General features: G+C 36.5%; 5 protein-coding genes across 8 annotated transcripts in view; all 5 read right to left on the bottom strand.

The window, feature by feature from the left end:
- LOC125801286 (zinc finger protein 239-like) overlaps positions 1-5748 on the bottom strand; it is a 297606-nt gene extending 291858 nt beyond the window's left edge. The window contains exon 1 of the mRNA XM_049477755.1: positions 5670-5748. The gene's annotated coding sequence lies outside the window, so the exon portion shown is untranslated. The remainder of the gene's footprint in view (positions 1-5669) is intronic.
- LOC125801193 (zinc finger protein 585A-like) overlaps positions 1-5759 on the bottom strand; it is an 84482-nt gene extending 78723 nt beyond the window's left edge. Inside the window, exon 1 of the mRNA XM_049477518.1 lies at positions 5670-5759. The gene's annotated coding sequence lies outside the window, so the exon portion shown is untranslated. The remainder of the gene's footprint in view (positions 1-5669) is intronic.
- LOC125801168 (zinc finger protein 271-like) overlaps positions 1-12987 on the bottom strand; it is a 262528-nt gene that overhangs the window by 35543 nt on the left and 213998 nt on the right. Inside the window, exon 1 of one of the 2 annotated variants that reach the window (XM_049477434.1) lies at positions 5670-5759. The exons of the other annotated variant lie outside the window; for it this stretch is intronic. The gene's annotated coding sequence lies outside the window, so the exon portion shown is untranslated. Of the gene's footprint in view, positions 1-5669; positions 5760-12987 lie in introns of those variants that run through there. 2 annotated transcript variants of the gene reach the window in all.
- Positions 1-12987, bottom strand: part of LOC125801377 (zinc finger protein 239-like) — a 503775-nt gene that overhangs the window by 354719 nt on the left and 136069 nt on the right. Inside the window, exon 1 of one of the 2 annotated variants that reach the window (XM_049477999.1) lies at positions 5670-5751. The exons of the other annotated variant lie outside the window; for it this stretch is intronic. The gene's annotated coding sequence lies outside the window, so the exon portion shown is untranslated. Of the gene's footprint in view, positions 1-5669; positions 5752-12987 lie in introns of those variants that run through there. 2 annotated transcript variants of the gene reach the window in all.
- LOC111188541 (zinc finger protein 271-like) overlaps positions 7645-12987 on the bottom strand; it is a 141405-nt gene continuing 136062 nt past the window's right edge. Inside the window, exons 1-2 of one of the 2 annotated variants that reach the window (XM_049477561.1) lie at positions 11158-11229; positions 7645-9739 (exon numbers count right to left, since the gene is read on the bottom strand). In XM_049477561.1, coding sequence (XP_049333518.1) covers positions 8286-9593 — 1308 coding nt within the window. In that variant the 5' untranslated portion in view covers positions 9594-9739; positions 11158-11229 and the 3' untranslated portion in view covers positions 7645-8285. Of the gene's footprint in view, positions 9740-11157; positions 11230-12987 lie in introns of those variants that run through there. The other variant, XM_049477562.1, reaches the window with a different exon arrangement.

The raw sequence follows: 12987 nt of genomic DNA, 5'->3' as shown, positions 1-12987 counted from the left end.
AACATCACCATCAGTGTTTCGCATAAAGGTTCACCTGTTCTGATCTCTCTCCTGGATCTGCAAACTTCGGGCATAAACATCTTGCTGCACAAGGCGAAGAAAGTTTGCTGAATCTACGGTGACGTTTATAAAACGTAATTTTGATGATGGTTTGGCAAATGCAGTATTCTACGCTATGAGCTGCATCATATGCTAGCGTGTTGGGGTACGGAGAAAGTTCATATCACAAGTCTTTGAAACAAAAGAAAGATGTGAATGTGAACCAGTCTACAAGGTTCTATAAGTTAAATCCGTTTACTGATGACAATGATTATAAGGGTCATAGGAAGACTGAACCAATCAGCACTTCATCCTCATGTCAAACATCCCGCCATTCTTCCAAAAGGGCATCATGTGTCACACCTACTCATAAAGCTTTTCCTCGAAAAGGTGCATCATCAAAGACGAGCCATGACCATAAACGAAATCCGCTCCAATGGATTTTGGATTATGGGTTGTAGTAGTGAGGTGTCCGAGACGCTGTCCGAGGAGGTAATCTGCTCTGGCCCCATCCCAATGAGGCGTGGTGATGAAGCTTACAGCAGGCTTTCTTCACTGAACCGCTGGATGTCCAAGTGGTGTGCAGAAAATAATGTGAGCTTTATAGATAACTGGCTACAGTTTGAAGGCAAGCCTTGTCTTTTAGGTAGGGATAGTGTCCACCCCAGGCGGGAGGGTGCTGCCTTACTTTCATGCAGCATAGCAAATAATCTTTTAGCTAGTTGGCAGAGTAGTGTTAGAAGCTGCTGACAATCCAGAGCCGGGACCAGGCCGCAAACAGAGAGGCTTAACCAACTGTCTGTGAGCTGCAAAGAGACGTTACCAAGATACCAGTGTATTCAGACTGTGTCTGTCCCCCGAGTCAAACAAAAACGTTGAAAAACTCAGTTAATCTAAATAACTTAACCTATATTAAAAAATCTTATCCAGACTGTAGCACTAACACTTCAAGCATAAAGATTGGTTTACTTAATATCAGATCTCTAAATTCAAAAGCAGTTATAGTGAATGAAATGATCACTGATCAGAACTTCGATGTTCTGTGCCTGACAGAAACCTGGATTGATGAATATGAATATGAAGAATTAAATGAAGCCACCCCTGCAGGCTATAATTATATACACAATCCGAGATTGTCCGGTAGAGGAGGTAAAAGAGGTAGATGAACTGAATATTCGTTCTCAAACCTCTGCAATTTCAGATCATTACCTTATTTCACTTAAATTACATATTAGTCATAATATACATACATCCACGAGCTACATTGATTTCTAAAATTTTTGAAAAAGCTGTGGCCCAACAACTTTGCTCTTACCTGTAAAGTAACCTGACCTTATCATGGTTTAAATCATACCGATCGTTATCAGTTTGTGAGGATAAATGATATGTCTTCCAGTTATATTCTGATCTGCCAGTCAATAGTTTGCCACACTCTGATAATATTTTATATTCTCTGTTTTATATAAATCCAGTTAAAACTAATTCCATCTCTCTGCTTTCTTCCGAGTTACTGACTGCCCACCTGTCTGACCCGATACTGAGGGATGTTGGACCCTCAGGCTCTCATGTCCCCTGTTCCCCAGACAGATTGAAGTTTCTGAAGTCATCTCTTCTCCATCACCCACTACAGATCAGCTGCTCATTATCCATATTACTCTCCACTACAGATTACATCCAAGATTCCATGAACTCTAACTGCTTCCAATAGTGGCGCTGCTATACTCCTGAATATATAAAACCTGTATGGATGTATACAATACGTTTTTTTTTATTAGTTTAAAAGCTGTTTGGCCAGTGGTAGGATGGTCCCCCCTTATATGTGAGTCTTGTTCCTCCTGAGGTTTCTTCCTCCTCCTGCAGCTCTGAGGAAGTTTTTCCTTGCCTCCGTGCTCACTGGGGGTTCTGTATTGTGTATTTTCTATGTTTAATATTTTGCCTAATTCTTTGTCCTGTAATCATGTTTCTGTAAAGCTGCTTTGTGCCAACACCAGCTGGAAAAAGCGCTATACAAATAAATTTGATTTGATTTTATATGAAACTGATGTACTCTATGTTATGCACTCTTTTACTTTTAGTTCTACGGTATTGACGTTGGTGTTGTACTCTTTCTGCATTAAACATCTTTGAGAAAGGAACCTCAGCCTTTGCGTTGTGACTAAGGCCGGCATAATATATCTGTGTGTAAAAAATATTATTTTAAATAAATTACCTTTTTATAACTGTACATGCTTTGCAGAGTACTTTGTGCTGTGTAGATTGTTTCACAGTTATGTGTCTGAATGAAATATTTCAGTGATAAACTAATAATGCAGTTTATACTCCATTTAGAAGTTTTCAAAACTTTATACGTCATACATTGATTCAATAAAGTGTAATTAAAACGGATTTTTTATATTTAGATGGTCATACAATACTAGCAGTTTTGTAATAGACATGAATTTAAATAAGGCACACACTTGCATGACATATTGTTATAAAGAGGTGGGAAATAAGCATACATTTCAACAGACTGATAATGTGGAGTAAGAGCAACTAGAAATATGTAGAACGGGAAATGTGTTTTACTTCAAAGTTGTATTAAATGCCTAGTTCCGAGAGTCATAATAAAAAATGGTACAGTAACATACATTGTTCTTTAGGCAATTCACAGTATACTAGTTCTATTTTCATAATTTGGTGTCGAATTCAACAAACTATTTGTTAATCTGGAGTTGAAATATGCAGAACAGGTAATTTATTCTCCTTTTATCTTCTCAAATGCCAAGTTCAGAGGGTCATAATACAAATATTTTTAGCTCTTTAGGCTAATCACAGTCTAATAGGTATATTTTCATAATGTGGTGTCTGATTCAACAGACTATTTGAGAATCTGGATTTAGGGCATCTGGAAATATGCAGAACAGGCAATTTATTCTTCTTTAATCTTCTCAAATGCCAAGTTCAGAGGCTCATTATAAAAAAACTGTACAGTAATATGTTTTGTTATTTAGGCTATTCACAGTTTAATAGGTATATTTTCATAATGTGGTGTAGGGGTGAAACGATTACTCGAGTAAATCGAGTAACTCGATTCACAAAATTGATCGATTAATTTTCTGTGCCTCGAGTAATCGTTTATTTAATTAATAAACTCAGCGCGCGGTATTTTCGCGACTTTTATTTTGACAACGCGCTCAGCGTTACGTCACCGTCACCCGGGAAGAGAGACGGAGGTTTGAGCAGCGGCAAAAATGGAAGCGGCGAGAGAAAACAGCGATTTTAAAGGAATAAAAGCATTTTATGTTCGAACTGTGCCAAAACAGCGCGTTTTAATGCTGCACCATCTGAGCCGAGGACACCCGAGACGGGAGGACGCAGAGAGAGCAGGTAAATATACCTTATAATAAATCAATGAGATTAATGTGAATTAATAACAAAACGACAGCGCTTTGGAGTGTGAATTAATAGAAGCACTGTCTATAATGTGTGGTTAGTTTATTAGAATAGAGACAAGTTCATACGTGCTTTATGTAAACAGTAAACAATATAAACAATAACAATGTTAAAAGTTAGCGAAACTGAAGTTACTTTGGCTGAAAACTAAATGCATAATTTCTTCATCTAAGAGTACATTTGGCCGGTGAGACAAAAACTAAATGAACACTATTGTTCATAAAAGGAAGTGTGTCTCTTATTTATTGGATAAAATATTAATTACCACTAGTGTCTAATGTGCCCAAGTGCTTAGTTATTAGTCTTAGTGATGTAATTAGACCCAAGTAGTCCAACATATAAATAAAGAAAAAAGCAACATTTGTAATACTTCTGTATCACAATTATTGCACAGGTCCTGATATATTTTGGAGAAGTGGCTTGGTGGTAAAAGAATGCAGCGCACTGATCCAACACTGGCAGAACTGACAACGTCTCTGCTGTTCAGAAGCTAAGATGCACAACACAAAGACGATGTTTATGCCTTTTTTATTGATTTATACACTATATTTGATATTTACAAGAAATCCTAATGTGAAAGTAATGTAATTACTAATATTTTTTTTATTGTGGTATTTATTTATTTATTGTGTTTTATTTATTTGTATTTGCAATTTGGAAATGTATGTTGTGAATTAAAAAATATAACTTATCTAAAAAAGGAAACCAATTGGTCATTCATTACTAAGTAAAATGCCTTTTTAATTGCTCTTTAACAAAAAAAAAAATGTTTTATCCGATTACTCGATTAATCGAATCGATTTTTCAGTAGAGTACCCGATTACAAAAATAATCGATAGCTGCAGCCCTAATGTGGTGTTGATTTCAACAGACTATATGACGATCTGGAATTAGGGTAACTGGAAATATGCAGAACAGGCAATTTATTCTACTGACATATTCTGAAATGCCAAGTTCAGAGGGTCATAATAATAAACTGTACAGTAATCTTTGTAGTTATTAAAGATTTTCACAGTTTAATATGTAAATTTTCATAATTTGTGTCATTTAACAGACTATTTGAATATGTGGATTTAGGGCATCTAGAAATATGCAGAACAGGCAATTTATTCTCCTTTAATCTTCTCAAATGCCAAGTTCAGAGGCTCATAATAAAAAAAAAAACTGTACAGTAAATGTTAAGTTCTTTAGGCTATTCACAATATACTAGTTATATTTTCATAATGTGGTGTCAAATTCAACAGACTATTTGATAATCTGGAGTTCGGGCAACTGGAAATACCCAGAACAGGCAATGTATTCTCAGTGTAATATGCCCTAAATGCCAAACTCGTTTTGCTCGGCTCAACCCTGCTCTCTACTGGCGAATAATTGGTACTTCGACTTTTTAAGGTGGACCGGAAAATCCGAATAAGACACTGGCGAATAAGACGCCAACTTCAGCCTCGTCTGTTGTGTTAATCCTCCAGCCTGATGCTTCATTTACACTATCTAGCACTGAGTCTTGTGAAGCAGTTGTGTGTTAAATCCACCCTGTTCACTCTGTAACACAAGCACCCGTCCACCTGACCCTCTATTTCTGTAAACATATATTACTGTGAAAAATCTGATTCAACATGCCATCATATTAATAATGCACTCTGTGTATTGAACATTGGAGTAAAATAAATGATATTGGGCAGATACAGTCTGCTTCTGATAGATACAATAAACGAACCAATGATAAATATTTTCAACAGGACAATTTTAAAATCGTATTGTAATTGTTAAGAAGAGCTAGCTGGTATTAAACCATGTAGAAGCCACTGTGGTGCATCTGATTAAAATGCTGGAGATGATGTACTCTGAAAACAGTATTTACTGCAGCAGAGGAGTTGTGGTATATACAGAATAGATGAATGCAATCCGACTGTGTGAGTGTGTGATTCTGAAACAACAGATATAAAAGGGATACTTGAACTACTTGAAACACATCACTGACTACAATTTACAACACTAACACCTAAACAAAGATACACACTTCTATGAGGTGTTATCTGGTAATAATAATAGGCAGATCAGAAACAGCTAGAAGCTATACAGAGCTATACAAAGAGCTGATCAGTTAGCATAGCATGTAACTCCTTGAAAGTACACCTACAACTTGGAAAGTAACAGTTATCTACACTTTATGAATAAACAGCAGTGTAGGTACTTACAGGTATCTGAATGCACACAAGAATCAAATGTCCTCGGTAATCCCACAAAACTTTACTAAGCTGCACACCGTCCACTATCTCCACTGTTCCTCTACAGAAGTCCTCTCTATCTGTGGTATGCAAGCCCCCAACTGAGGCCCCTCAGTCTCAGCATCGCTCTGATTGGCTAAACAAGCGGAAGCATGAGGGTTGCAGGCACTGTGGGTGGGACTATTGGGTGGGACTATTTAGCTCCTGAAGTCTCTGGGCCAACTCTTGGCTCAGTAATTGTAAAATATAAATAAATATAAATAATCTCAGGTGTGTTTGTGCTTCTAATAATGATATAAAACATTGTGTTCTAAAGAACAGATTCTTCTATTAAATCTCTGCAGGCCCTATTTACCATAATAAGAACAGAAACATTCACCAAGACTCACTGATTTGTACACTGTAGAGAAAAGAATATATGAATTATAAGAAACAGTGAAGGTGTGAGTAATGTTTTTAAAAAAAAAAACTAAATTTAAGTTTAAGAACTGTGTAAATAAACATTAAATCTGTTAGCTAGTAAACGCTAACAATTAAATAAACTGAGGTAAAATTTGAGGATAATTTACTCTTACTGAGGCAAATTAGCTTAAAACAGATAGTAATTTGTAGAATTGTTAGAATGGTGGCAATTAGTTCCTCCAAACCGTTTAAAAAACCTTTCTAGGTCACAGAAAACAGAAAATAAATGCTCTTTCTCCTCAGAAACTTTGGGTACATTCAGTAGCTAGCTTAGCCAACACTAGGAAGCTAGCTAATTAAGCTTTTTCCTAACTTACCAAAAATCAGCCTTTAATTATACTAATTAAATCTGAATTAGTTTAATCTCATAAATTTACCCATAAATTATTCATGCTTTTCTCAGTTTATTAAACAGTATAAGAGAAAGAGAGCTAATTCACTGCTAACTCTGTTAGCTGCTAACAGGCTAATGTTGACAGGAATCTGACAGGAGAGAATCTACTGCTGAATCAAAGCCTCATAAAGAGCAGGGGCCTCATTTATAAAGAGTGCATACGCATAAAAAGAGGGCAGAAATGTGCGTAAGCAACATCTCACGCAAGAATTGTGATTTATAAAGAAATACTTGGTGTGAAAACGAGCGTACATTTAAGCAAGGTTTAAGGCATGCGTATGCCTTCAAAAGTGTGCGGAGAGAGCGGGAATTAGTGGCATCATGTGGTAAAGTAGGGAATTGTTAGTAAATGCGCAAGCTTTTCTTCCTTCCGCATATTAGTTACCACATAAATCAAAATTAACAAAGGAAGATTAAGCATTACTTTACTTTATTTATTTTTAACTTTATTACATATTTATTTCTGCATGTATAGTTAAAATTATTTCTGTATCTTATTCTGTATTATATGTATATGTAGTGTTAATTTTCCACTAACTTGTATATTTCACTTTGTAGTTTTTTGTCAGTTGTATTTGTATTATCTGTTTTATCTCACAGTTGTAAAATCTAAAGGTGCTATATATATAGATATATATATAGATATATATATATATTAGCCGGGGCTACATGAGGAATATGCGAGAGGGGCGTATCCCATACTGAGATACCGAATGAATGCTTGAAAGAGAATACAAATTACATTTAAGAAAAAAAATATGCAAGAAATAAAAAATAAATAAATACCGGCCGTAAAACACTGTTAAACTGCTTTGTTTGTACATTTAGCTAGGCTAACTACCAATAATAATGGTCAGTAAAACAGCAAACACTGTTGTTTGGACATTTAGTTAGGCTAGCTACCAATAATAAAAGTCAGTAAAACGGCAAATGCTACATTTATACATTTAGCTAGGCTAGCTACCAATAATAATGTTCAGTAAATCAGCAAACTGCATATTTGAACATTTAGCTAGCTAGCAAACAATAATAATAGTCATTAAAACAGCAAATGCTACATTTGTACATTTAGCTAGGCTAGCTAACAATAACAATAGACAGTAAAACAGGAAATGCTTTGTTTATACATTTGGTCAGTAAAATAGCAAATCCTGTATCGTGGCACGAGATCTCACGAGATTAAGACGTGACGATATTTCTCGTCAAGCTTAAACCTCTCACAGTTTAGTGTGGACTTTTTAAGATACAACACTGGCAACTGGCAACACAGTAGCAGCGATAATAGTTTGTACTGGATAAAAACAATTAAGAAACTACATTATTTGGATATTCTTAGTAACTTTGGAGATTAAAAAAAACATAAGCAACATTTAATATTCAATAAGGAAAAGATAAGAGAGTATAAAACTTGAGTAATACAACACAACCAAATATCCCTCTATATCCCTCTATAGTAACAGATTTTTAATTGGACTGAACCATAGACAAACAAGAACACCAGCAGAGGGAGTGAATGAGCCTGTAACCTTACTGCGCAACAGTAACTAACCTAAAAACTGAGCTCTGTCTCACAAAGAATGTCCTGGAATATTCAAACTTACAAGACATACAAACATAACATGGAATTCTATACACATCATCCCTGGATAAGAATAGTTTTGCTGAACCTGTAAAATCCATTGTTAAATACAGTTCATATTTGTTTCTGGTGGAATTTATGATTTGCGCTTTTAATTGCCATGAGACAAATTTGGGACATTTTTCTCTCCTGTGTGAATGCGCTGGTGTTTTTTGAGATTACTCTGTTTAGTAAAACTCTTCCCACAGTCTGAGCAGTGATATGGTTTCTCTCCTGTGTGAATGCGCTGGTGACTTTTGAGATTACTCTGTTTAGTAAAACTCTTCCCACAGTCTGAGCAGTGATACGGTTTCTCTCCTGTGTGAATGCGCTGGTGTATTTTGAGATTACTCTGTTGATTAAAACTCTTCCCACAGTCTGAGCAGTGATACGGTTTCTCTCCTGTGTGAATGCGCTGGTGTTTTTTGAGAGCACTCTGTTCAGTAAAACTCTTCCCACAGTCCGAGCAGTGATGCGGTTTCTCTCCTGTGTGAATGCGCTGGTGTATTTTGAGAGCACTCTGTTCAGTAAAACTCTTCCCACAGTCCGAGCAGTGATGCGGTTTCTCTCCTGTGTGAATGCGCTGATGCCGTTTGACAGTCTCCAGTTGATTAAAGCTCTTCCCACAGTCTGAGCAGTAATAAAGTTTCTCTCCTGTGTGAATGCGCTGGTGTTTTTTGAGATGACTGTGATGATTAAAACTCTTCCCACAGTCTGAGCAGTAATACGGTTTCTCTCCTGTGTGAATGCGCTGGTGTATTTTGAGAGCACTCTGTTGATTAAAACTCTTCCCACAGTCTGAGCAGTGATGCGGTTTCTCTCCTGTGTGAATGCGCTGGTGTTTTTTGAGATCACTCTGTTGATTAAAACTCTTCCCACAGTCCGAGCAGTGATATGGTTTCTCTCCTGTGTGAATGCGCTGGTGTTTTTTGAGATCACTCTGTTGATTAAAACTCTTCCCACAGTCCGAGCAGTGATGCGGTTTCTCTCCTGTGTGAATGCGCTGATGCCGTTTGACAGTCTCCAGTCGATTAAAGCTCTTCCCACAGTCTGAGCAGTAATAAGGTTTCTCTCCTGTGTGAATGCGCTGGTGACTTTTGAGATGACTCTGTTGATTAAAACTCCTCCCACAGTCTGAGCAGTGATATGGTTTCTCTCCTGTGTGAATGCGTTGATGTATTTTGAATTTACTCTGTTCAGTAAAACTCTTCCCACAGTCCGAGCAGTGATGCGGTTTCTCTCCTGTGTGAATGCGCTGATGCCGTTTGACAGTCTCCAGTTGATTAAAGCTCTTCCCACAGTCTGAGCAGTGATACGGTTTCTCTCCTGTGTGAATGCGCTGGTGTTTTTTGAGATCACTCTGTTTAGTAAAACTCTTGACAGAGTGCTGATGTTTCTCCATGTCGGGACTTGGCTTCATTTGTCTTTTAAATGTAGCAAACAATTTCTGCGTGTTCTGGAGATTCTTCAGGAAGGCTTCTGCTTCACCTCTTTCAGCAGTTTAACTTTGCTCTTAGTTAAATATCCTGGTTGTTGGTGATGAATTTCAGGAAAATATTTTAATTTCTGGAAAACACAAAGAAAAATGCCATTGAATATTAAAATAAAAGCAGGTCAATTAACTAAAGAGATTCTAAGTCATTCTAAGTGAGTGATGTTACCCTTTAATCTGAAGCTTTGAGGCGTGTGCCGAAAAAACGACACACATTGGTTCAAATCACATTGCCGATGCTTGATTTGTTCTTCATCACGACAGATGATGTCCAAAGCTTTTTCCTTTAAACCAATTTATAAAAGTTTCCACACATTAACCAAATACATTAATCCAAATCAATGCTTCACAAACCTGATTTTTTTTTTAACAACTCCTGATAACAGTTCATTATTTTCCACCACACTGGCTTCAGGCTAACAGTGATATGCGCTCCTGAGTTCAAGATGTGTTTTTTGGAAATGTTGATCCGATGCAGTTGTCTTGTTGGTGCAGGGAATTGTAGTTCAAAATAAAATCACAGCAAAATAATGACCTTTTTACTGTTACAACACATCAACCAACCTCCAACAGGAGTGTAAAACATAAGAGTCTCTTTTGTTTACTAAAGGTTAACACAATTATAACAATTTGTAAGAATTCATATTATTTTATGTAGTTCTTTTTCAATATTTTTTGTAGTCTTTTTAACCTCTTACACAAATGTTTAATTGTGTATTTTTGTCAAGTTGCTCAAAGTGTGATTCTTCTTCTTACTATTATTATCAAATTCATGTTTTTGTTATTATTATCATCATTATTAAAGTATCAGCAAAAAAGCAGCAGGAGACTGTATTCCACAGTAATGGTTTAACTGGGATTTCTTAAAAACAGCGGGGCTAAAGATGTTGTAATTTGCTAATATTTGTGTTTGTTATTACAGTGAAATAGCAAGTTTTCTGTTAAATCAGTAAGCTAATAAATGTTACTTGTGAAATTCCTCTTCTTGCCTGAACTTTTCCTCACTATAATCACTAAATCTTTCATTCTTACATTTAATATTTTACAAGTGGACTTTTATTTTGGCGGGAGAGTCACATGACTTACCAGCAACTGTTGTGGTGGAACCGGATTAAGTAAAGGAAAATTAACTAAACTAAACTAAATTAGTGTAACTAAGAAATGTGTAGAGACTGATCACACAAACTTAAAAAGGAATTTCCACAGAACTGATTTATCTCAGGTGTGTGTTAGTGATGTGGGGGAGGGGGGGCAGGAGTGTGAGGTTCCGTTATCCTGTGTATGATCTGTAAAGCCCCCCCCATCCCCAGCTCCGCGACCCCCTACTGCAGACTGCTGAGCAGAGCTAGGAGAAGATCCAGTGCTGGTGGTGTAAATGCTGCACATGCTGAAGGTGGTGTGGGTGGTGTTGATGTGGGTGTAGGAGTGAATGTAGAACAGCGTGATGAAGAGAGAGAGAGAGAGAGAGAGAGAGAGAGAAACTTCTCCGTACCTTCTGTAGTTCAGCTGATCCCGCTCTTCCTCCTCTCCAGCTACAGACTCCGGAAGCTCAGCGTCATCCGGGTTATGTAGAGCCCCGCCCCCTCCCCCGCTATATCACATTATACCCCATCACCGCTAGAGGGAGCCCGCGAGGGAGTCCTCAATGCATGGAGCTGAATGGAGCTAAACAGCTAAAACTCTCATTTAAAACACTGTATAACTACTTCTCTGGAGTTTTCCTTTAATTTTACAAAGTACAACAAAGTATTTCACTAAAATAGGACAGAAAACGTACCTCTATATTTCCATTTTCTAAAACTAATGTTTTGTATTAAGTAGATTTACTAGCATTACTGCTACTGATGCTGGAGTTACACCCAGAGCTCATTTAAATGGATTAAAACTGCAGTTTATAAGCTTTAATAATTATCTCTGCGGTGATGCAACTTGTCTCATTTCTTTTATTGTTGAGATTGTGTAAATATGAGAGTTTGTTTAAATGTTTTCTTCTTGTTGGTACTTACATAGATGAAAATAGTAATCTACTAAAATAAATAGGAAAACATATTTAACTGGAACATACTTGGGTTGTGGGGGCTGCTGCTAAATGGTTGTTAGAATTGGGTTAACTGCACTTACATTAAACTCTAAAATTAAAGCAGCAATTGCAGTTCTGGACAGTATGCAGATCTCATTAGTCTTAATAATGAAAAGGTAGGACATTTTTCATGTTCTTTCTGTTTACAACTCACTCTGAGGAATTCTGAGCACTACAGAGCACTGACTGGTGTGTCACGGGACTGTGTAGGGTACTACAATCAAAAGGGTTGCATTACCGAATACTACATACTGGGCGGTGTGTAGTATGCAGTACATACTAGTGCAGTATGCAGTATAGTAGTATGCCATTTCGAATACAGCCTAGGACTGAGATAAAGTGAGCTATGGCTAGCTGCTCACTTTCTCTTATTATGGCTAGACACTGAAAGCAGGTTTTACCTCTTTGAAAACTTGAATGATCTTAATTTGTACATCCGAGTATCAATTAAAGACATTTAAGGTATTTTTTCTCAAAGAGAACCGCGTTTAGGTGTTGGCTAGCGTTCATGTTTGGTAATTATAACTAGAAAGCTAGCTAGCAGCCACAAAGTGAGCCTCTGAGATTATCAACGAATAAACGTATAATAATAAAAAACGTATCACCATAAATACATGATATACAAATAAACATATTCCATATTATCATACATCACATAAAACATTACTTATTCCCATACAATATGAAAAGTGACTTTATAATATCGTAATTTATCACCACCATATCCACCACATCTTACCTCAGAAAGAGCTGAATAACTTTCCAGTTGCACAAGCTTCACTTTTTTCTGTTCAATGAATCAGTAGGAGTCGAATCACAAGAATAACTAAACCTAACTGTTTTTAAAACTTCACATTTTACAATTTTATATCATAATAAATGTATGGTCAACATTTTCTAAATAAGACTAACCGAGTCTCCTAAATCTGAGTGACTTATAACTTTTGTACATTGTACATTGAGGTTGTTCTGAAGTGATGAATCAACCGAAGCTTCCTGAAGTTGACAGCAGATTGATTCATTTCCAGCAATAACTTTTTTTTTAATATACAAAAAAAGAACAAAATAAAACAATAAATATAATGCACAAAAATGCGTTTTTATTTTAACAATTTAATTATATAAGTATTTCATTGTTGTACATAGATATGAACATCTGTGTGTGTAGTATGATGTGAGGTAGTGCAATTGGCTTAATAAATAAACACTTTTCCAAGGCAAAAACACAAGTGAACAACAGAA

This window comes from Astyanax mexicanus, chromosome 4 (assembly GCF_023375975.1).
Source record: "Astyanax mexicanus isolate ESR-SI-001 chromosome 4, AstMex3_surface, whole genome shotgun sequence".
Lineage (NCBI taxonomy): Eukaryota > Metazoa > Chordata > Actinopteri > Characiformes > Acestrorhamphidae > Astyanax > Astyanax mexicanus.
The sequence above is the reverse complement of the archived record's forward strand: the minus strand, read 5'-3'. Positions and strand labels throughout refer to the sequence as shown.